The sequence below is a fragment of the Nannospalax galili genome, unplaced genomic scaffold (assembly GCF_000622305.1).
Source record: "Nannospalax galili isolate Female #2095 unplaced genomic scaffold, S.galili_v1.0 scaffold933, whole genome shotgun sequence".
Lineage (NCBI taxonomy): Eukaryota > Metazoa > Chordata > Mammalia > Rodentia > Spalacidae > Nannospalax > Nannospalax galili.
In genome coordinates, this window is record NW_008333281.1 from 1,414,128 (window position 1) to 1,438,260 (window position 24,133).

Genomic DNA, 24,133 nt, shown 5'->3' on the forward strand with positions numbered 1-24,133 from the left:
TCTCCAGCTCTCCTCTGCAGGCCCCAGGCCCTAGGCCCTGACTCCCGGATCACTAGCTACTGTTTTCCCTCCGGGTGGGGCTCCAGTAGGTTCACGGTCACGCAGGCCCAGTCCACCACCCGCCTGCTCTGAGCCACATCCCCATTGGCTAGCCCCTGGCTACGCCTCCACATTCCGCTTCCCCATTGGACCTCAGGACCGCCCATCAGCGCCGTTGCTGGGGAACGGGCCCTGCTGGGGCGGCTCGGGAGATCCCGAACCTGCGGACTCCGGCCGGAAGCAGCCTGGTCCCTCCGGCTCAGGGCCCGGGTGAGCTGGGTGGGAGGTCAGCCTGGGCCGGGGGTGCAGATCCCCGGGGCCTGGGTCTGCATCTCCGGCCTGGGGAGCCCGGGGGTAGGGGGCAGCTCGGAGGGAGGGAGAGAGGGAGGCTCACGGGGTGGCCACGGTGGGCAAGGTCGGGACCTGCCTCCTCGGGTAAGAGCCACCATGGACGGGAGCAGCTGGGTGTGCACCGAACAGGTGTGTGCATGTGACTGTGGAAGGGAGCAGTGAACAGGTGTGAGATGGGGAGGGAGGGGAGAGACAGGAGAGAGGGAAGAGAGAGGAGGGAGGACAGAGAGGAGAGGGGAGGAGAGAGGAGGGAAGAGGGAGGAGAGGGGAAGAGAGGAAAGGAGAGAGGAGAGGAGAAGAGAGGAGAGGGAAGAGAGGGAGGAGAGGGGAGGAGAGAGGGAGGAGAGAGGGAAGAGAGATGAGAGAGAGAGGAGAGGAGAGGGGAGAGGGAGGAGATGAGAGAGAGAGGAGAGAGAGAGGAGCGATGGGGGGGGCACCGAGAGAGCCCTTCCTCGTGTCCCAGATGGACTCATTTAAGGAGCTGCCAACTAAGTTCATGGCTAAAGGAGAGGAGAGGAAACTGCGTTGGGCCTACACCCTGCCGTGATCTGGGCATGAGCTCCTGGCCCAGCCCCAGAGCCTCCTGTGCAGAAGTTCTGCTGGGCTCCAGGACATAAAGGGGGACTTGAAGCTGGGCTGTTCAGTGGGCTGTGGTGGGCATGGTCCCCCCCCCCCCCGCAAGGGTGATGTTCCCTTGGAGGCAGAGTCAGAGGTGGTTGGATGACAGGACCTCCCCAGAGGAGCTCTGAGGTGTCCCCCTGGCACCCTAGCCAGCCAGCAGGAGCTGGGGCTGCAGAGAAAGCCTGCCCCTCCTCCCCAGCTCCCAAGCAGCTGCGTTCCCAAGTTCTGGAACAAGCTCAAGGAATTTTATCACAGGCCCATCCGATTCTGTCTTTGGCTTTCAGGGAAAAAGGATCAAAAGCCCTCATTACTTTATTCAGTCTACTACCCTAATGTTAAAGGGTTCACCTGTGCCTGCAGTGGCATAGTGACATGCAGATAGGACTTCACAGTGGGTGGTTGAGGCCAGCCTCCCTTCAGAATCCAGAACAGGCAAGTAGGAATAGACAGCTGAGAGCTGGGGTGGGGTCAGTGGATGGAAATGGCTGGGGTGGACCTCCGGGTTCCCGTGGGTTCTGGCTAGCAGAATTCTTGCTGCAGACAGGCCAGAGTGAGTGAGTGGATGTCACTGGGGGGTGGGGGGGGTGGAGAGAGTGGGTATTGAGGATGGGGTTGTTGCTGAAATTGGATTCTACCAGGAAGTGCAAAGGTTGGTTTAAGAGACAGGTTTGGTTAGGCAGTAAATCTTGTCCCTCTGGTATTAAGGTGGGAGATGATTTAGTAACTTACTCCTTGTTAAGAAGCAGGTGTTACTGTGGCTGGAGAGATGGGTCAGAGGTTGTGAGCACTGACTGCTCTTGCAGAGGACCCGGGTTTGATTCCTAGCACCCACATGGCAGGTAACAAGCATCTGTAACTCCAGTTCCAGGAGATCCAACACCACCTTCTGACCTCCATGAGCACTGCATGGCGTGGGTGTACTTATACATACTCATACACATAAAATAAAAATAATAAATAATAAAAAAGTAGGTGTTATAGTGTGAGCACAGATCTGCCCACCTTTGCTCAGGTTGTGATTGCAGAGCTTGGGCCCCTGTGTGGGTGACCTTCACTGGGCACCTCCTGTTCAGTCCCTACCCTGAAATCCCAGTCACCATAGCTGGATGTTTCTTTGTTGTGGGGACATGCTGTGCCCTGTGAAATATTCAGCAGTGTCCCAGGACTCTGCCCTCTGAATGCCAGCAGTATCCTTAGACACATTTTCATAATCATAATGACTCTGATCCTTGTCGGATGTGCCCCTGGGGGATAAGACTGCCCCCCCATGATGTCCACTGCTACATTGATCTTACTGAGCATGACCCCAAGGTGCCCTGGTGCATTGGTGGCCTGTGTTCCTGTGGCAGAGCGATGCCTCTGCTTTGAGTGGGAAGATGCTCTCTCAGGCTTTGAGACCTGAGGTTTGGTGTGAAATGACCGCTAATAAAAGGCTAGAGGCGGTGTCACATGGTCTGGCCCTGCTAAGTGGTCCTTAGTGGCTCTGGTGTGTTTTAGTGTTTATTTTCTTGGGCAAATTAGGTCCCCACTGTTGCTTGGCGCTGTGGGCTACAGGCTATGCAGGGATGTCCCTGAGCAGGGGCCAGCTGTACACAGCAAGGCAGGTGGTACTGACAGTGGGGGCTCCTGGGTATGGGGCTAGGATGGGCCTAAGCCCTGGGGATCCTGAGCTGCTTCTTGGGACCTGGCTGGGAATTAGCAGGAGGAAACCCACAAGGTAGTAGAAGAGGGGATGAGCTACGTTTCCTGTTGCTGTGACCAAACACCTGGCAGAAGCAACTTAGGGGAGAAAGGGTTTGTTTCACTCACAGTTTGAAGGTCCAGCCCATCATGGCGGGGAAGGCGCGGTGGCAGGAGCGTGAGGCCACTGCTCACGCTGCATCCACAGTCAGGAAGCAGAGAGATGGGTGCTGGTGCTCAGCTCACTTTCTCCTTTGAAAAAAAATAAGTTTTTATTTTATGTGTACGAGTGTATTGCCTGCATGTTGTAAGTGCACCTGTGTGGTACGGTGCTTGTGGAGGACAGAAGGTGTTGGATCCTCTGGAACTGGAGTTACAGACACTTGTTAGTCACCATGTGGGTGCTGGGATTTGAACCTGGGTCTTCTGCAAGAACAGCCAATGCTCTTAACTGCTGAGCCATCTCTCCAGCCCCCACTTTCCTTTTTATTCAGTCTGGGCCGTAGCCCATGGGATGGTGTCTCCCACATTCAGACAGTCCCTCACTGACCCACCCTGAGCTGTGTCTCCTAGGTGATTCCGAATCTCAGGTTGACAGTCAAGATTTGCCATCACAGAGAGGGAACCATGTCCCTAGTGGTTGCAAGGGATCAGACTCAGCTGTTGGGCACACACGTCCTGTCACCTTAGGCTCAGGCACAGGGCACATAGCTGTGGAGCAGCCTGTTTTGGGACCTTTTTGGAGCTGGGAGTTGGGCATGGGTTAGGGAAGAGTGGTGGGGTGTCAGGGTCCTCATGGAGGCTGAAGCAGGATAAAGAGAAGGCAGGACTCGCCCAAGGGTGGGGCCCACCAGAGAGGTGCTCGGAAGAAGTGACTGGTCGGCAGAGAGTGAAGGAAGCTGTCTGTGACCATTAACTCAGTGACCCAGCATCCCACAGTGACAGGAGGGCTAGATTGTACAGTCTTAACTAAGCAACGTGCGGGGGGTGGGGGGTCCGGGAAAAATCAGGACTGCTAAGCAGGGTTGCAAAGCAGAGATCACATGGCCGATGAGGGGAGAGGAGGAGGTGCAGGTGATTCCGCTGTCTCACGTCCACCCCATGATGCTTGGGAGTGTGTCTGGGGTGGGGTTGACCACCAGTGGGCGGCCTTGAGCTTCCAACCCTGGCAGGCCACCATCTGCAAACCTTTTCCTATAGTTCTGGAAGTCCTTCACTTCCACCCACTTCCACTACACATGACTATCACAGCTTTCAGACATTTGATTGGTTGAGAGAGACCAGGTCTCACTATCTAGCCCAGGCTGGCCTGGAGTTCACTGCCCTCCTGCCATGGCCTCCCGAGTGCCTGGATTGTGGGTATCACCACCAGGCTCAGCCTCAGGATGGGGTATATCATACACCAGGGGTGAGTTTATCATTTGTAGGATTTCAGAATTAATGGAATAGGGCTCAGGGAGAATCCATAACAAGGTTTGTAGTGACTTGGTAAATCCATACAGCTTTTAAGAAAAACTTCGAATGTCCTTGGTAAAAGAAATCTAACATGAGCAGGCTGTGGCTGCCGGGGTGACGTCCTGGAGAGATCAGGGCTGACTCAGCCTTCAGCACTTGATGCGTCTTGCATGCCAGCTGGTGACCGTCCTGCACCATAGTGAAAGACAGGGTCAGGGCAAGGCCAGGCTGCACAGAGTGGGCACCACGGGAGTCCTCATGTTCTCCAGTGCCCGTCTCTCCCCGTAACCATGGCCACCAGTTTCCTTCCTAATTATAGCTGTAGTCCTTCGGTGTCCCTCCCACTTCTTAGGTGAAGACTAAGACACCCAGTCACCAAATTGTCCCCTCCCTTGAAGCCCTCCCCATATTACCCAAGACAGCTCGGAGCCCCTCCACAGCCTTCCGCATGCCCTGGTCTGCAGCTCTAACTCCAGGCCTGGTGCTGTTATTTCCACTGTAATTATCTGGGCCCTGCCTCAGGACACTCAAGGTGGTCCCTACAGATCGTAGTGGTCAGATGGCTTCACTAAACTGCAGAAGCCACAGCCCCAGCAGCCTCTTCCTGTATGTGCTTCCAAACCTGGGTGACTGCTTGGGTGACTGGCATAGCCAGTGTCCCCTTCCTGAGCACAGGTCTCCATGTCTTCCTCTTAAATGGCTGTAACGTTGCATCCGGTGACCAGCTCCTCTCCTTTCACCCTGAAAGTCAGTGGCTGTTTAAAACCCAGTTGGCATGACCCAGCTAGCTGCTCCTTAGGGTTGAGAGTCTGCAACTGAGGGAGCCTCCTTTCCAGCCCACCTTTGTGTGCTGTGCTCTGAGGCACCCTCTGCTGGAGGGACCCGGTAGCACAGAAACCTGTCAAGGGCAGGACCCCCAGTGAGGAGCCCCACCCCCAACCCCCAAAAGCAGTAGAGAACTAGTGTTGGAGAGGATAGGGGGAGAGTGGGACCTTGTGCTGGGCTGGCGGGAGCATTAAGTGGGGAACAGTGCGGCAGCTCTTCAAAACACTGTCGAGTTTCTGCTTCAGAAATCTGAACAGAGGTACTCATGTGCACACAAGCTTGCGGTAGCTCTGTCCTTAATAGGAAGTGGCCCAAACATCTGCCAGTTAGTGATGGATATAGCTATACGACGGAATATTACCCAGCCATAAAAAGGGAGTAGAGTGTTGATATTTGCCCTGTCCTTGCTATGCAGCTCAGGAAGGCCTCGAATTCACAGCGATGCTCCTGCTTCCTGAATGCCGCGATTTGGCGCTGTACCATTGTACCAGGTGCTGTATCGTGAGATAGAAGAATGCAGGCTGCTTCAACAGACCCGGGAGTCGGGATGGGGCCTTCCAACTTCCTTTGTGTCAACTCTTAGTGTCTACTGTGTCTCATCGAGATACAGACCCAATGAGTATTGGTTGCATTTTGCAGTGAAGGAGATGGATGCTCACTGACTGGGTTTTCCGGTGTTTGTGGTGCTCACGTGGTGACTTTCCTATCTGCTTCTTCTGCAGAGCTCTGGAGTCGGGGGAAGATGGGGAACAGCAAGAGCCTGTTGGGGCAGAAGCTCTGCTCTCATTTCCTCCCCGAGGAACAGGCCGAGGTGGACAGGCTGTTTGATGCCCTGACATCTGGTAAAGGCAACGCCCCCGGGACCTTCTCTTTGGAGGCTCTAAAGGCAAGAGTGACTTGGAAGCGGGGAACTGGGGTCTGCATGCTTGGCAGGCACCGGATGGCTGGTTTTCCGTGAAGGGCCAGACGTGTCCTGTTCATGGCTTTGTGGACTTCATGTTTCTGTCATAGCCATGCTTCCTATGGGCCATAGATGGGCAAATCTCTCTCCTTTTTAAAATTTATTTTTTGAGGCAGGGTCTCACTATGTAGCCCAGGTTGGCCTTGAACTCACAGAGATCCACCTGCCTCTGCCTCCTGAGTGCTGAGATTGCAGGTGGGAAAATATAGCGTCTTCTGTAGTAAAGAAAGGAGCTAAGGGCAGGGTTGCACACATTGTTCCCAGCACTCAGGAGGCTGACAGAGGATTGCTGTTAGTTTGGCGCTGTCTCAACAAAAAAGAACTTGGGCCGGGCATGGTGGTGTACACCTTGAATCCTGGCCCTTGGGAGGCAGAGGCAGGAGGTCTCTGTGAGTTTAAGTCCAGCCTGGTCTACATGGCAAGTTTCAGGCCAGGGCTGAATAGTGAGTCCCTGTCTTAAAAAACAAACACACTTAAAAGGGAAAGAAAGGAAGGAGGGAAAGCAGTAGGAAGGAGGTGGGAGGGACAGAGGGCGGGAAGGGAAAGAGGGAGGGAGGAAATTGGAGATTGTGACTGCATGGGGTTCAGGACATTTCTGACTTGAGGTCACACCACAGAGAGGGACCAGCCACCTCCTGCCCTCTGAGCTCTGTGTCTCTCACCAGAAATCATGTGGTGTTCTAGAGCTGGGCCTGTGTCCGTCTCGGTGACCACTGTATCTTGGTGGCCGTGGTGTCTTGGGTGCCCTGTGGCTTCTAGAACTTGCCCCCGACTTGAGGGACTCTTACAGAGCTCCTAACTCTGCTGAAGTCTCCCCTTTCAGAAGAGAAAGTTACCCTTATCTCAGGGTGCCCGCCCTGTTCCTCAGGACTCATGACTCATGTTCAGACACAAGCCAGTACCAGCTTATCTCTGGGGGTGGGGATAGGTGCAGTCTGGGAAGCCTCATCTTCTAGAACATTCAGAAGGCTGGCCAATGAGGAGGTATGGGGACACCCATCACACTCACTCTACAGACGAGGCAACCAGCTGGTCAGGAAGTTGTGGGAGCCCCACGTGTGGTGTACATGAGTGCATGTGGGTGTCGCTTTGAAGTATAACTTGGCTCGGTGAATGCAGCAGGAGTAGATGGCCAGCCAGGCCTGCAGGTGGGCACTGAGCTCATGAGTATTCAGTGACGAGTGGCGGGAGGCTTGCTGGGCTCTCTTTGAGGAGGAAGAAGTGGCTGCTGTCCCTCAGGACTTTGGTATGACAGACGGGAGCAGGAAGACTCCGCAGAGCTTGTTGGAACAGGCTGTGTATGCCATGAGCTGGGGGCCACGGTTAAGGGGGGAGGATCAAGCACAGATTCTGCTCTGCATGATATGTCCTAAACAGAGTGTGGAGCAGGTGGTCGCAGGGACAGGAAGGACATGGCCAGTCCTGGGAGATTGGAGAGTGGGAGGCCGGGTGGGGACCAGACTGGAGGTATCTGATGGCCAGGATGAACTGTGACACTTGTTTATTTAATTTTATTTTGCGATACTGGGGTTTGTACCCAGGGCCTTGTTTGTGGCAGGTAAGTGCTTTACCATTAAGCTATACCTCCAGCCTGAGCTTCGACACTTTGAGAATGTGGTCCCTCCAGTTGGGGAGATGGTACTGTGGGGTCATGGGAAGGTGTGTAACTGCAGGAGGCATTTGGGGAACAGTGGTTGGTCTCGGCCCTGGCTTATTTTCCAGTGATTCTGGGCAGCTGACTTTGAACCCTGTCCAGCCTGCTCGTCTGTTTACCCCCAACAGAGCCACGTCGGGGAGGCTCTTCCTCCAGAGATGGTCACCAGACTGTATGACAGCATGCGGAGGGTTGAGCTGACCCAGAAAGCGCTCAGCGGCAGCAAGAGTGTTTCCCGGGAGCAGCTCACAGTGTCGCTGTCCTATGTGCTGAAAGGGAATTCTGAGGAGAGGAGCCATGTGATTCTGAAAATGATTTCTGCTACAGATGGTCCTGTGAAAGCCAGTGAGGTCCAGAAGGTAAGATAGCCTCCTGGTGTCCTGGGGGGACTTGGAACAGTGACAGAGGTGGTGAAGGCGAGATCCAGCTGAGACCATACAATTCTTTTACACTTTATTTTAGTTTTATTAAAAATTGTTTTTTCTCCTGGGCATGGTGGCACACACCTTTAATCCCAGCACTCGGGAGGCAGTGGCAGGTATAGCTCTATGAGATCGAGGCCAGCCTGGTCTACATAGTGAGTTCCAAGCCAGCTGGGGCTACAGGGAGACCCCGTCTCAAAAAGAACAAAAAAATTTTTTTTTATGTGAGTGTTTTGACTGCATGTAGGTAAATATACCACATATGTGCAATGCCTGTGGAGGCCAGAAGAGGGCATTGGATCCCCTGGAGCTGGAGTTACAGGTGGTTGTGAGCTGCCTGACTTGGGTGCTGGAAACTGAACTCAGGTCCTCTAGAAGATCAGTGAACACTCTTAATTGCTGAGCCATCTCTCCAGCCCCCAGATTTCAGAACTCTTGAACTAAGGCTTTTGAGCTAAGTGTATTATTAGAAGAATGAAATCAAGACTGCTGGCATGGGCCTGTCACCCCACTGCTCTGCAGGCTGCAGCAGGAACATCAAAGGCTGGCCTTAGCAATTTAGTGGGACTCTGTCTCAAAATTTAACAAAGGGAGGCAGCTGGGGATGCACGTAGCTCAGTTGGTAGAGGGCTTGCATCGACTACACCAAGCCCAGGGTTCTGTCTACATAAACCAGGTATGGTGGGGCACACTTGTAATCTCAGCACTCAGCAGGTAGAGGCAGGATGATCAAGAGTTCAAGTCATCTTTGGCTACATAGCAAGTTCAAAGCCAGCCTGGGCTACATGAGATGCTGTCTCAGAAAAAACACAAACAAAAAAATAACATGAATAGCCACAAGGTAGGCAAGTCCATCGTGAAGAGAGAAACCGTCCTCTCCACAGGGACGTGGTGCCAGGCCCAGGGTGGAGAGGGGCTGGAGGGGTTTTACCGGTGGTGCCGTATCTTCCAGTTCACAGAGGACCTGGTGGCATCGGTGGTACATGTGCTGGCCCACAGACGGGAGCTGCGAGGCTGGACTGAGAGGAAAGCCACGGTGGCCTCCAGCGTGCAGGCTTCGGCTGCACAGCTGCTCTCAGAGCTGAAGTTTCAAGGCAAGCGCCCGACCATCCCTGCTGTAGACCCCGGGCAGCACAGCAGTGCCGTGGTCCACAGAGCCATAGCCTGGCAGCTTCCCGGCGATGCTGTGCCATGAGATGCCCCTGCCTCCCTTGCTCTGTGACTGGCAGGACTTTGTCCTCAGCCCTGTAAAAGCTATCGTCATGTCCCACCGTCTCTCCGATTTCAGTAACGGAATCTCTCTTTTCTCTTGGTCCGGTCGGGCTGAAAGTTTTTCAGCATCTTTTGTTGTTCTTGATTTTAAAACCTTTTTTAATATTATTTCAATTTTATGTGTATGAGTGCATTGCTGCATGTATGTAAGTGCACCCGTGTCATGCAATACCCGCGGTCAGAAGAGGGTGTTGAAGTCCCCTGGAACCGGAGTTATGAATGGTTGTTAGCCGCCATGTGGGTGCTGGGATTTGAACCTGGATCCTCTGCAAGAGCAGTCAGTGCTCTTAACGCTAAACCAACTCTCTAGCCCTGTTCTTGATTTAAAAAGAAAAGAACAATTTTAGTCTGGTTGATTTTTTTTTTTTTTTTGCCCCTTGGTGGATTTTATTTCATTTGCTTTAGATTTAGTTTTGTCTTAGTTTGTGTGTGTGTGGTCTATGTACACGTTCACGTGGGTTTATGCACATGTGTGAGGCTGAACGTGTGTGTGTGCATGTGCATGTGGAAGTCAGAGGTGGACAACTGGTTTCTTCCTCAGTCGCCCTCTGTAGCTAAAATTCTTTCTGGGAGGTGTAACAAGGTAGGCCCCCTTGTCCTTGGGTCCCAAAGACATACCAACGTACCATTTCGCCAAACTGCAGTCTGGGAAACCAGTGAGTTTATTTGGTTTACTTACAGAGCAGCAGGTGAGGGTTACTTACAGGAGTGTGGGTGTCCCCTAAGGCCACATTGGAAAGTCTTCACCCACAGCCCCTAGGCTTCCTCAGCTTACATGCCTTCGCCCCTCCCCTCATGCAGTGAGCTCTGGGGATCCACCAGTCTTTGCCTCCCCTCTCCAGCTCTGGCATTACCGACGCCCCAGCTTCTGCACGGGTGCTGAGGACCTAAACTCGGGCCTTCATGCTTACGTGGCAGGTACCTCACCAACCCTGTCACCTCCTCAGCCCCATCTTTTTAGTTGCTTACGATAGATGTTTAGTTGAGCATAGTGGTGCACGCCCTGGGCCCAGCACTCAGGTGGCAGAGCTGGTGGATCTTTGTGAGACTGAGGCCACCCTGGTCTACATAATGAATTCCAGGCCATAAATTTCTCTCCAAACACACCTTTAGCTGCATCCCGTAGGTTCGAGTGGGCTGTTTCTGTTCATTCATCTTAGTGTTATTTATTTACCTGTGTGTGTGTGTGTGTGTGTGTGTGTGTGTGTGTGCGCGCGCGCCACATGTGTGAGAGTGCCTGCATAGTCTAGAGGGAATTGGATCTCTTGGAGCTAGAGTTACAGTCAGTCGTGTTACATGATATGGGTCCTGAAACTGATGTCCAGCTCTCTGCAAGAGCAGCGAGAGTTCTTAACTGTTGAGCCATTTCTCCAGTCTGTATGTCTGTCTTTTCTTTTCCTTCCTTCCTTCCTTCCTTCCTTCCTTCCTTCCTTCCTTCCTTCCTTCCTTCCTTCCTTCCTTCTTCCTTCCTTCCTTTCTTTCTATGTATATGTATGTATGTATGTATTTTTGTGTATATGCATGTGTCTGTTCATGTGTCCGCCACCTGCATGTGCAGAGGTCAGAGGACAACCTTTGGGAGTGGATTCTCTCTTTCCACCATGTGGGTCCTGAGGAGGGAACTTGAGTTGTCAGACTTGGTGACAAGCCCCTTACCCACTAAGCCGTCTTCCTGGCCCGTCTTAGTATTTTCCAATGTTCTTTGTGAACCTTCCTTGGCTGACTGTTTGGAAGTTTTTTTGTTTTTTGTTGTTTTTTTTTGGTCTTTTTGAGACACGGTCTCCCAGCTGTCCTGGAACTCGCTATGTAGACCAGGCTGGCCTCGAACCCCCAGAGCTCCACCTGCCTCTGCCTCCCGAGTGCTGGGATTACAGGCATACACACCACACCAGGGCGGAAGATTCTTCAGTTACCACATGTTCGCAAGTATCTCAACCTGTCTTTTTCTTCCAATCTGTAATTTTACCATTTGGTTAGAGCACTTCATGTGACTTCAGTCCTCTAAAAATCTATGGTTTTTATCTTTTGTGGTTGATGATAGGACCTTTTTGAGCAGTACTTCTGGAACTGGAGTTACAGGATGTTGTGAGCTGCCCTATGGTTGCTGGGAACCGAACCCACAAGAGCAGTAAGGGCTGTGAACTGCCGAGCTGTCTCTCCGTCAGTTTTTTTTGTTTGTTTGTTTTTGTCTTTTTGAGACATGGTCTCCCTGTAGCCTCAGCTGGCCTGGAACTCGCTATGTAGACCAGGCTGGCTTTGAACTCACAGAGATCCGCCTGCCTCTGCCTCCTGAGTGCTGGGACTAAAGGCGTGTGCCACCATGCCTGGCAAAGTCAGTTTTTTTTAAAAAGCAGATCATAAAAACATAAAAGTTGCCATTTAGGTAGAGAAAGCTAAGTTGGACAGTTAAAATTATCCTTAAGGTTTCAGTCACCTGGTGTGGTAACCCCACTCTCTGGAGGCAGGAGGTGGACAGCAGCATAGGATGTTTCTAAGCAAGTGTAAATAGATGATGCAACCCTCTCTTTGAGGGTACACTAGCTAGCCTGTAACCCGTGAGCCACACCCCACCCTGCCTGGAGAACAGCACAGGTCTCCGGTCTGCCTGCCGTTGACCTTGGAGGTCAAAGCCCTAAGCTTTGAGAATGTTCCCGCAGCAGCCTCGGGTTGTTAAGATGCTTCTGGACTGGGCTTCCTGGTGAGGGCCTTGAAGACTCATGTCTTTCTCAAAAGACATTATAAAAGAAAGAAGCAAACTTTAATATATCCAAAATATAGTTCTAACACATAATTGATATTAAAAAGTGTTGAGTATTTTAGAGTTTCTTTCATACCAGTGTTTGAGATTGGGTGTGCCCTTTGGACTTAGCACCTTTCACATCAGCCAAACCACTTCCCTGTGTGATGGCCACACACCACTTGTGGTCCTTGGATTGGTTCTTGGCTGGATGGTTGCTGTAAGGTCACATGGTGGCTTGGTAATGCTGGTTTCCTCTTCCCCAGATGGCCAGAAGTTTCTGGGGGCGCAGTGCCTGGACCGGGATTGTGACCGAGCCGTGATCGAAGACTGGGTGTTCCATGTGCCCCACGTGGCCACGTTTCTGAGTGTGGTCGTCCACAGGGGCCTTCTCCTTGGCTCATCCCTCGACCTGGCCACATTGGTCCCCGAGCGCCATGTGGACCAGGGGAGGCAGTTTGAGAGCATCCTGGACCTGCCGTCCGTCATCTATCTCAACTCCCATCTGGCCGTGGAGCAGCAGCACCAGTGGCACCTGCTCTTCTCCACACAGCTCCACGGGCAGAGCTTCTCCCAGCTGTGCGGCCACATCACGCACCGGGGGCCCTGTCTGGTTGTCCTCGAGGACAGCAAGGGCCACGTGTTCGGGGGCTTCGCCTCCTGCTCCTGGGAGGTCAAGCCTCAGTTTCAAGGTAAGACCAGTTGTTTCGTGCTGCTTAGTGTTAACTGGACTTGACACCTAGAATCCCCTGGGAAGAGAGTCTCAGTGAGGAATTATCTGGACCAGGTTGGCCTGTGGGCAGGTCTATGGGGTTGTCCGGAGGGGTATTATGTGGGAAGATCTAGTCTGCTGTGAGCGGTGCCATTGCTGGGCTGAGCCCTGAACTATGGTAAGAGTGAAGAGAGCTGGTGAGGAGCCAGGGAACATGCAGCATGGCACATGCTTTACACTATTGACAGTGGGTATGCCGTGACCCTGAGGATGTGCCATGACACTGTGGGTGTGCCGAGACACTGTGGGTGTGATGAGACACTGTGGGTGTACCGTGACACTGTGGGTGTGATGTGACACTGTGGGTGTGCCATGACACTGTGGGTGTGCCGTGACACTGTGGGTGTGCCGAGACACTGTGGGTGTGCCGAGACACTGTGGGTGGGATGTGACACTGTGGGTGTGCCGAGACACTGTGGGTGTGCCGTGACACTGTGGGGGTGCCGAGACACTGTGGGTGTGCCGTGACACTGTGGGTGTGCCGAGACACTGTGGGTGTGCCGTGACACTGTGGGGGTGCCGAGACACTGGGTGTGCCGTGACACTGTGGGGGTGCCGAGACACTGGGTGTGCCGTGACACTGTGGGGGTGCCGAGACACTGGGTGTGCCGTGACACTGTGGGGGTGCCGAGACACTGGGTGTGCCGTGACACTGTGGGGGTGCCGAGACACTGGGTGTGCCGTGACACTGTGGGGGTGCCGAGACACTGGGTGTGCCGTGACACTGTGGGGGTGCCGAGACACTGGGTGTGCCGTGACACTGTGGGGGTGCCGAGACACTGGGTGTGCCGTGACACTGTGGGGGTGCCGAGACACTGGGTGTGCCGTGACACTGTGGGGGTGCCGAGACACTGGGTGTGCCGTGACACTGTGGGGGTGCCGAGACACTGGGTGTGCCGTGACACTGTGGGGGTGCCGAGACACTGGGTGTGCCGTGACACTGTGGGGGTGCCGAGACACTGGGTGTGCCGTGACACTGTGGGGGTGCCGAGACACTGTGGGTGTGCCGTGACACTGTGGGGGTGCCGAGACACTGGGTGTGCCGTGACACTGTGGGTGTGCCGAGACACTGTGGGTGTGCCGTGACACTGTGGGTGTGATGTGACACTGTGGGTGTGATGTGACACTGTGGGTGTGCCGTGACACTGAGTGTGGTGTGACACTTGGTGTGATATGACTGTCCACTTGAGTTCCTGCCAGGACTTCCCTGCAGTGATGCTCTGTGACCTGGAATTGTAACCAGATCAGCGCGGTCCCCCAGGGTTGCCTTTTGTCAGGGTGTTTGTACCGCAGCAGGAATGAAAGTCAACTAGGGCACTTTTTTCTTTCTTTCTTTTGTTTTTTGTCTTTTTGACACAAGGTCTCCTGTAGCCCCAGGTGACCTGGAACTACTATGTAGACCAGGCTAGCCTTGGTCTTAGAGATCCTCCTGCCTCTGCCTCCCGAGTGCTGGGAGTAAATGTGTGCGCCACAGCGTCCGGCCCAGAACACTTTTTTACTTGTTGCTGTGACCAACATCCTGATAGGAGCAACTTAAGGGACGAAGACTTCACTACAGCTCATGGTTTGCTGAATGCAGCCTTCACGGTGGGGAAGGTGGGGACCAACGCCTCTCAAACCTGCCCCTAGCAGTCCACTTCCTCTAGCAATGCCCACCACCTAAAGGCTCCACCACCTCCCAGAACAGTACCACCAGCTGGGCAGCAGCTGTTCAAACACATGAGCCTGAAGGGGACCCCACTTCATACTCAAAGCAACATCCCAGCAGGGACCTAATCCCAGAGGGATTGCAGAAGCCTGAGAAGTGCTGGTCAGATGGCCACAGCCCAGACCCTGCCCAGCGGTGACAGCCCAGGGTGTGGAAAGGGTTTCTCCTGGATTTGGGGAGATGGAAAAGTGCCTGTTGCTCAAGTGTGAGGATCTGAGTTCAGATCCCAGCATCCCTGTAACATGGCCAGGTGCAGTGGTGTACCTGTGATCCCAACACCGAGGAGGAGGAGGGGGAGTGGGGAGGCCGGGTGGCAGAGAGTCCCAGGGGCTCACTGGGATGAGCACATGAGCTCCAGGATCATTGAGAGACCCTCTCAAAAAAAAAAAAAAAAAAATACTGTGGAAGCCAGGCATGGTGGCGCAGCAATCGGGAGGCAGAGGCGGGTGGAGCTCTGTGAGTTCAAGGCCAGCCTGGTTTACGTAGTGAGTTCCAGGACAGTTGGGGTTAGAGGGAGATCCTGTCTCAAAACAAAACAACAGCAGCAGCTCAACAAAACACACAATAGGAGTGATAGGGGAAGACACCAGACATCAACCTCTGGCCTCCACACACGCGCACACACGAACATACACAAACACACAAGCTTTTCCCAATCCTCTATTTCCTTGGAGCTGCAGCTTAGTGAGGCGTGGTACCCTTTTCTGACATCAGACCCCGTCTTTGGCTCTGGCAGGAGGTAAAGTGAGCAGGAAGGTATCAACCCCCGAGGACACAGATATCACGAGAGGGATGTCCAGGAGGGCACAGACACATCCTAGGCCATGCTGTCAAGCACTGGCCCCTCCCCCAGATGTGTTGCTTGACTGGTTTCTGGTTTTGTGGCTTTACTGGGTGTGGAAGCTCTTGTGTGACTGGGTCAGCTATGCCTTCACTCCCTGCTTGGCGGCAGCCATCCTTCTCAGACACCCCCAGCTTCCTCCCTGGGCAGCAGGCTGCTTCCTGTGCCCATAGACGGCCAGCCTTCCTCCAAGGTGCCATCATGGTGAACCGACCTGGTCTTCCCGATGCAGGTGTGGCTCTGGAGGCCTTTCCTTAGATACCTTCCGGTCAGGCTGATGGCCACGTGCCAAGGTGTGAGAACGGCTTGTTGAGGGTTGGTGCTTCCGTTTCCTAGATCAGGTGTGCCTTGGATTTGATTTATTGCTGGGTTTCAGAATGTTCCAGATCTTTCGTCCAGTTCTGGGAATGGTGGGAACCCTTCCCAAGTTCAGTTTCCAGCTAATGTCCTCCCTGACCCAGTGTCACTAGCCTGGCAGGTAAGCCTGTTTAGAGACAGCTGCCTTAGGACCCCCATGCTGTCCACCATGTTGTCCTAGGAACAGGCTTCCCTTCACCCAACTGACACTTCAGCGCAGGCTGCACTTGAGGTTTGAGTGAACCCCAAGAAATGTGATCACAGATAAACCCCACTTTCCCCAGAGCCTTTGCAGCGACCTTAGACTGTGCCGTGGGTCTCACCGTTTTGTAACAAGCAGGCTCCACTCTCCTGGTGAGGAGGGTCATTTCCACACAGACCTGCTCTAGGATGTGAGCCAGCAGAGGACAGCTGTGCCTGCCCATGGCATCCTCAGGTTAGAGTTATGTTGCTTTGCCCTGCAAGTGACCTCCAGGCTGGGAGAGGCCAGGTGGGCAGCTCTTGACTTGGGCTTTCCTTTCATGGTGCTGGGGATCAGACTCCAGGCCTCCCATTTGCTAGGCGAGCCCCAGCCCTGGGTGTTTTCTTGGTACCTTGGAGGCCAGAGGCTTTGACTGAGTAGCCAGGACTCAGATCTGGCCTCTGGCCCTCAGCACCATGCTTCTTCTCTGCCTCCTTTCCCTTGAACTCACGTCGCCTCACTGTGAGGTGAGTGGCTGACCCAGGGTTGCACAAGGTGGTGTGTGTCGTAGTGAGAACTGTCTTGCTGTTGCACGGAGTGTTGCTGGGAGAGGTTCCAGAAGGGGCAGGTGGGGCTCTGCCTTAGGTATTTTCTATTGCTATGATAAAAACACTGACCAAACCAACTTGGGGCGGAAAGGGTTCATTTGACTCACAGCTCAGTCCATCATCAGGGAAGCCAGGGCAGGAACGCAGGACAGGAACCTGGAGGCAGGAGCTGAAGCACAGACCATGGAGGAACACTGCTTACTGGCCTGCTCCTTTGGCCAGTGCTTAGCCAGGACAATCTGCCCAGGGGTGGCACTGCCCACAGTGGATGATCCCTCCCACATCACTCAATCCAGAAAATGCCCTATAGACATGGCCATAGGCCAGTCCAATGGAGGAATTCCTCAGTTGAGGCTTCCTCCACCCGGGTGTGTCAACTTGACAACTGACACTGTCCAGCACAGGCTTCTTAGGTCCTTACTTCTGTCCTGGGGAGTGACGTTCCCCACTGGGGAGTGATATTCTCCACATGGACTCCTCACTCTGGTAGACTCCAGGCTGTGGCCCTGTCACCTCTCCTAGCATCATGGGGTCCAGTAACTAAGGGTCAAACAGTCATTATAAAGCACAGGAAGCAGGGTGCTGTGGGGTGCTGTGGGATGTGTCCTGCTGCCTGTGTCTTAGAGCACCCTCAGCCTTCTGGGGAGCCTCAGCCTGCTGATGCCTGGGAAAGCCCTTCTGCCTGGTTCCAGATGACCCCTCCCAACACTAGAAGCCCCACATGGAGACTAAAGGTCCCCCAGTGTTCCCTACAGGCCCCACAGCTGTCTTGGCCTGGGTTCCTTCCCACGGAGTGACTTTCTCCCAGCCCCCCTCTCTCAGATGTCCTTCCTGACTTTGAAGGGTGTGGCGCAGCAAATCTGTGACCCTGACCATCAAGGCCCCCATGAGTCTGCCTGGCTGGAGGCTGGGTGCTGTCTCCCCTGTGCTGCTGGTCTGGGCCCCTATCTGCCTCAGGGCCTGTTCATCCTCCCCTGAGCCACAGATGCCCTCTCATGTCCATCCTGTGTGTTTGGCTTTCTGATCTCTTTCTGGTGGCCTCCTCTCCAGCTAATAGCCAACCCTGTGGGATCGTGAGCTTGGTCCTCCATAGGCTCAAGCTGGCAGTCTCTGGCATCTTGGGGTACCGGGATCAAAACAGGCAGTGCCTCAGGCCCAGCACTCAGCAGGCTATGTGGTGTGTGTCTCCTGTGAGGCCCCCTGTGGGTGACAGTTGGCTTTCATCCCTGAATGGGCCTGTGGAATAGGGGTCATGAATTCAAGGACCCTATCTCCCATCCCAGGAAGTCACCCCAGGACTCTACCCCTTCCCCCTCCCCTTCTTCCTGCCCCCTCCTCCCTCCCTCCCCCTCCTCTTCTTTCTGCCCCTCCTCCCTCCCTCCCCCTCTTGGCAAACTCAGGTCCTGTGGAAGACCATCAAGTGGATTTTTGTTGTTTTTGAGACAGGATCTCACTATATAGCCTGGAACTTGGTACTAGACCAGGCTGGCCAGAGGCCTCTCGGCCTCTGCCTCCCAGAGTGCTGAGATTAAAGCTGTGCACCACCACGGTACCTGGCTTTTTGTTGTTGCTGACAAAGTCTTATTATGTAGCCCTGTCTTCAAAACAAACTAAGGCACCATTTATGAGCCAGGAAATGTGTCTTCACCAGACATGGAATATGCCAACATCTAAATTTTTAAATGTATATTCTTTGGCAATTTCATACATGAATACAATATATTTAGGCCATATTCACCCCCCTTCAACTCCCCCCTCCCTCCCCCTCCCCTTCTTCCTGCCCCATCCTCCCTCCCTCCCCGTCCCCTGTGACCAGAGCCGAAGAGACCTCAAGCAGAGGCCATGTTCCTGACTCCGTCACCAAGCTTCTCCAGCTGGGTTCCCAAGCAGCCACAGGCTTGTCCTGTGTGGGGCCTGTGGCCTGCCCGCCGGTCCACACTTCCCCCAACTAAAGAAAGAAGGTCCTGGTAGCTGCATTCTGGGCCACAGCCTGTTGGCCTCTGCAGCTCTTTGTGTCTGGCTCAGATGCAGTGACCCTTCCCGACTTTCTGTCATTCCAGGGGACAACAAATGCTTCCTGTTTTCCATTGCCCCCCGCATGGCCGTGTACACACACACGGGTTACAACGACCACTACATGTACTTGAATCACGGGCAACAGACCATGCCCAATGGACTGGTAAGGATCTGGGGGGCACCAACGAGGCACAAGCACCTATAGGCTGTCTCCATCCACTCTGCACTCTGCCGAGAGCCAACAGGGTACATCATCCCTTAGGGATGGCCACATCTCTCCTGGGCTTTTCTGTAGTTTGTGGTCAACAGCCTGGCCCCTTTCCCTGGTCCTCAGATGATCAATTTGTGTCCTATGAGGGTGTCACTGGCAGGCTGTCCTGCTCTTTACCTGTGGGTGTTGACCATGTGCAGAGCTAGGGTGGGAGAGAGACCCCTGAGCTGAGGGCTCTCGACATTGGATCCGGTCAGCAGTGACTCATGAAACAGCAGGTGGGCTGTGACTGGGGTGACTTGTGTGCCTGTTTAGTGACCTGTCACAGGAAGGACAGGAGGGGAGAAGGGAGGAGCCCAGGGTCAGCAGGGGCTGGGTGGGCTCTGGGTGGTTGCACAGGCTGTGGTGTGGAGGGACAGGTGCCCACACAGATCATGACAGCTGGGAGCCTCTTTTCTGTTTTTGTTTTTTGGTCTTTTTGAGACAGGGTCTCCCTGTAGCCCCAGCTGGACTGGATTTTCTATGGAGACCAGACTGGCCTTGAACTCACAGAGATCTGCCTGCCTCTGCCTCCTGAGTGCTGAGATTAAAGGCGTGTGCCACCACCCCCGGCCCTTGTTTTGTTTTTTGAGACAGGGTATTACTGTATAGCTCTGGCTGGCTTGGAACTTGCTATGTAGACCAGGCTGGTCTGGAGCTCAGAGAGATCCACTTGCCTCCTGAGTGCTGGGATTAAAGGTGTGCACCACCATGCCTGGGTTTTCTGTTTCTTGTTTTATTTCTATTTTATGTGTATGAGTGTACTATTAGTGTACCCATGTGCTGCAGTGCCCAAGGGGGCCAGAACAGGGTGTCAGATCCCGTGGAATTGGAGTTATGGATGGTTGTTAGCCACTGTGTGGGTTCTGGGATTCAAACCCAGGTCCTCTGCAGGAACAGTGCTCTTAACCACTGAGCATCTCTCCAACCCGTTTATTTTTTTTATGTGTATGAGTGTTTTGCCTGCACATATGTAAGTGCACCAAGAGTGTTTCAATGCCTGCAGAGGCCAGAAGAGGACACTGGACGCCCTGCAACTGAAATCGATGCTTGTTAGCCACCATATGGGTGCTGGGAACTGAACTCAGGTCCTCTGTGGCCCCTTTTCTCTGTTTCTTGACTAATCATCTGACAAGGCTCAGCCCTGTGCTTGCTGAGCCAAGGAGGTCAGGGGCTCCTTGTTACCACAGGGAGTGGGAGGGGTGTGTGGCCAGGCTTTCAGGACACCAGGTTTGGGCACCAGACTCCTCCCAGATGGGCCTGGCTGTCAGCCCAGGAGCAGTCCCTGAGGTCCCCAGGAATTGCTGGTCTTTGGCTTGGGGACCAGAAGTGGCTCCCTATGAAGTAAGGCCAGGGATTCGGGTCCCTTCAATGCCTCAAGATGGAGCCAGGTCGGCCACATATGCGGCAAACCCCTCCTGGGTCTGCCAGGGACAAGAGGGCATGATGGCGGAGGTGTCGGGACGAAGCTGTGGGGAGGCAGGGTTGAAGCCTGTGTGAGCCAGGTAGTGGGACTGTGGTGGGAAGGACGGGTTAGAGTTGCTACTCCTAGCCTGCCACTGTCCTGTCAGTGAGCTGAGGTTGGCTTCTACCTGACGTGTGGAAACGGGGTACAGATGGGTTTCTAGGGGCCCCTGTGTTCACCGTACTCCTAGCCTGCCACTGTCCTGTCAGTGAGCTGAGGTTGGCTTCTACCTTGACGTGTGGAAACGGGGTACAGATGGGTTTCTAGGGGCCCCTGTGTTCACCTTACCCCTTAGTAACTGCCTGGGGAGCCCTGAGGATCTGTAGGTTTTCCAGTCTCCTGCCCCCCTTGTTTCCACGGGGCAGGATCTGCTGCCTGGGTGACGTGGAATGGGATTCCTACACAGCAGTTATACAAAGTTCATGGTTCAGGAAAAAAATCTTCACTTCCTACCTTCCCCCATGTCCCAGGCTGGTACCACCCCATTCCCCCCAACCCCACTTTTTTTTTAAGTGGCTGGCCTAAAACTGCCTCATCCTCCTGAGTGTTGAGATCCTGGATGTGTGTCACTACACCCAGCTCCTTCTGGTTCTCTGGAGTGAGAACCTGTGAGAGCCTGTGGTGTCTGAAGCTCTGGGGCCCCAAGTGGCTGCTGACCCTGTCCTCTGTTCCCACTTCTTTCACAGGGCATGGGTGGGCAGCACCACTACTTTGGACTGTGGGTAGCTGCTGACTTCGGGAAAGGGCACAGCAAGGCCAAGCCCATGTGCACCACCTACAACAGCCCACAGCTGTCCGCCCAGGAGGACTTCCAGTTTGATAAAATGGAGGTGTGGGGGCTCGGGGACCCCTTAGAGGCGCATCTGGTGAGTTCAGAGTGGTGTGGCTGGGGCCTTCCTGCCTTTCCTCACTGTAACTCCACCTGCTCCATCTGGAGGCATTTTGTCCACAGCGATACTTAGAGATGCCCAGCACAGCTGGGTGTAGATTCGTCTTGGGAGGCTGCCTGTGGTGTGCACCTGGGCATGCTGGGTGGTCCTTTGCCCTCCCTACCTGAGTTCAAGACCAGCAGGCCTGGGCTCCTCCCTCTAACACTGCACAGTGATGATGTCCCAGTGTGGGAGGCCCCATGGCACCAGGGCCACCTGGCTTCCCGCGTCTCCAGTCTAATAAGCTGAATCCCAGCAGGAAGTCACTGGGAGGGCCGTCCCGGTTGGTGGGAACTGTGATTTCTCTGTCACATTCCAAACACATGCACTGTCCTCTTCTTCCCAAGGTCAAGGACAAGAAGAGCATCCTCGACTCCGACCCCGGGGCCCAGATCCTGTTGGAGGCCAGCGGGCGAGCTCGTCACAGTGAGGGGCTCCGAGAAGTCCCTGATGACTAAGGCACTGATGGCTGAGGAGCCCCCCTGAACAGTGGACTTCCTGGAACCAGAGCGGGACTCCCCAGATATGTGGCAAACCCCTCCCTGTTGGGTAGGTGGAGGTCCTCAGACCACCTCCCCCACTGGATTAACTTTAATGTAGAGCCACATGGTCATACTGACGCCATGCAAGAAAAAAAATCCCTCTGAAGCCATAATTGCTGGGGTTCACCTCCTGGGAGCTCCAAGTGTCTGACCATCTATCTGATCAGTACCTCACTCTTGTACACGATGAACCCTGCTGGAGCTGGTGGGGTTCAGAACATGAGTTCTAGCCTCATGAGGAGGCTCTGCCCACTGGGGGACACTTGGTCTTTCCCCTGGGATCCCAGTGAGTTCCTCAGTGACCCACTGTGCCTGGGAAGGACAGAGAAGCTTGGTGAACACCTTGGTACTTTATGGGAACGAAGCTGGTATGGGATTTCTGGGTTTGCAGCTGAGGATCTGAAGATGGTGTCCCTTGGTGTGGGGGTCCTGGGGTTTGTCATGGGCTCCTGTCTAGCTGACTCGGGTCTTTTGAAATGAATGTGATAAGCAAATACGGAAACTCCATATTCCGAGGGGCCAACCCAAGCGTGGGGCACTGGAAGACCTAGGGTCTGGGAGCCATTTGATGGATGCCTAGGACCCTTCCCAGAAGTCAGTGGTGGGTGAGGTTGAGCCCTGGCCTGGAGTGTAAGCCTCCAGGGACGGCCTCTAAGGCCATAGCATAGGGCTACTTCCAGAAGGGTGCTGGGTCATCCAGCACTGCAGACTCACTTTAGACAGACTCCAGGGCCGTTTACAGAGTTGCTGTCCCCCACCCGGCACACACTGTGAGGCGTTGCAGCCATGGGAGTGGCTGTGGGCTCCTAAGACTTCTACCTCTTCCTTTGCCCTTTGCTATAAACTTGGACCCTTAACAGATCTGATAAAACCTTTGATTATTCAGTTTGCCTCAGAAGCCATAGCAAGTGAAATGCACATATTTTTGCCGATTCTTTTTTCTCCCAGGAGGCTCATGGGATAGTTCACAGAACAGTCCTGACGACAGCAAGTCTGGGGTGTTCCCCTTCAGGAGAAAAGTGTGGTCTCGGTGCATGGGGGTGGGGTGGGCACTGGTTGCAGAAAAGGGCTTATTTCAGTTTCCCTGGTAAGAAGCCAGCTTCCAATGGATGGAGATAGAACATACTAGAACCTTCTAACCACCCACCCTGGCTTCACGGGATTAGGTCACTGGTGGTCACTTGGCTGTAGTGTTATTTGTGAAACGCAGTTTGTGTTCCTCACTGGTTGTTGGCCTGTGCTGCCCGTGGCTTGGTGTGACGCGTTGCCATCATGTGTGGCTGCTGGGGAGGTCATGGCCCCGTTCTTCTTGTGCCCTTGCAAGTGTGTGGCTCACAGACAGGCACCACCTGCCCCCCAAGCAGCACTGGAAGACAGCAGCCCCGCAGGTGTTGGCTCACATGGTGCAGTCCTCTTCTGGGGGCCAGGTGGCGGTGCTCAGGGCTTTGCCTGTCCGTACATACACCTATCACACACTTGTCAGCACACAAGTCAGTGTGGGGCGTTAGCTAACTTGCTGGGGTCTGAGAAACTCATGGTCTCTCTTTCATAAAAGAGGAGTGTAGTGTTTAAAATATTTTTATGTGTATGAGTGTGCTGCCTGCATGTATGTAAGTGCACCCATGTAATACAGAGCCCACGGAGGTCAGAAGAGGCCGTCGGATCCCCTGGAACTGGAGTTATGGACAGTTGTTAGCCGCTATGTGAGTTCTGGGAATCAAACCCGGGTCCTCTGCAAGAGCATCCAGTGCTCTTAACCACTGAGCCATCTCTCCAGCCCCAAGGACTCTACTGTTTTGTGAACTGGAACAAGAATTCAGCAGTAAGGGCCAGAGACCTCCCTACAAGTCAAGGCTGGTCCTAGCCCAGAAGGTACTAGAAGGTAAAGAACATGGACAGTGTTGCAAACGTGACTATTCTTGTTTCCCACCCTACACTTCTATTTAGAGGGTGCTTAATACCTGTGTACGTGGTGAAAGAGCTGAGAGAGGACATCCCTGGAGAGCCACGTCTCTCTGCCCTCGAGCTCCCGACTCTGCACCCTGGAGCGTGGCTGTGTTTGCACATGCTCACCACAGAAGTGTAACTAAACCCCAGACCTTGGCTTTTTGAGACAGGGTCTCCTTTGTAGTCTGGCCTTGCCTTGGACTCACGACCCCCCGCCTCTGCCTCCTGAATGCTATGATGCAGCTGCCTGAGGTGTGACTGTTATTTTCTCCATGTTGATGGCTCCTTCCTCTTTTTATCCCTCTTACAACCAAGCACCCATTTACCATGTTCACGCCAGCGCTATGCGAAGATCCAGAGTCTACTGACCTGACAGACAAAAAGCGCGGTTTAATTTCTGTTAGGTGTTGAACAGTTTCATTTTTTTTTGAAAAGGTTTGTATCGTATCCATCTGGGTGCCTTTTAAATCTGAAAAACAGTGGAGTTTGTGTGTGTGCGT

At 53.9% G+C, this 24,133-nt stretch overlaps 1 protein-coding gene across 4 annotated transcripts; it reads left to right on the forward strand.

Annotated features, from left to right (window-relative positions):
- Positions 1-242: 242 nt before the first annotated feature.
- Positions 243-24,002, forward strand: Meak7 (MTOR associated protein, eak-7 homolog). Of its 4 annotated transcripts, none has more exons than XM_029561027.1 (9): positions 259-309; positions 5,387-5,462; positions 5,694-5,857; positions 7,715-7,945; positions 8,961-9,102; positions 12,284-12,709; positions 18,545-18,663; positions 20,902-21,081; positions 21,492-24,002. In XM_029561027.1, exons 3-9 carry the CDS (start codon positions 5,714-5,716, stop codon positions 21,600-21,602), a joined length of 1,353 nt encoding a protein of 450 aa, XP_029416887.1. In that variant the 5' UTR covers positions 259-309; positions 5,387-5,462; positions 5,694-5,713; the 3' UTR covers positions 21,603-24,002. The 4 variants fall into 4 exon arrangements, with proteins under 4 accessions (XP_008826129.1, XP_029416887.1, XP_029416886.1 ...); XM_029561026.1 differs by lacking the exon at positions 259-309 and adding an exon at positions 339-519; XM_008827907.2 differs by lacking the exon at positions 5,387-5,462 and having other exon boundaries at positions 243-309.
- Positions 24,003-24,133: the final 131 nt, after the last annotated feature.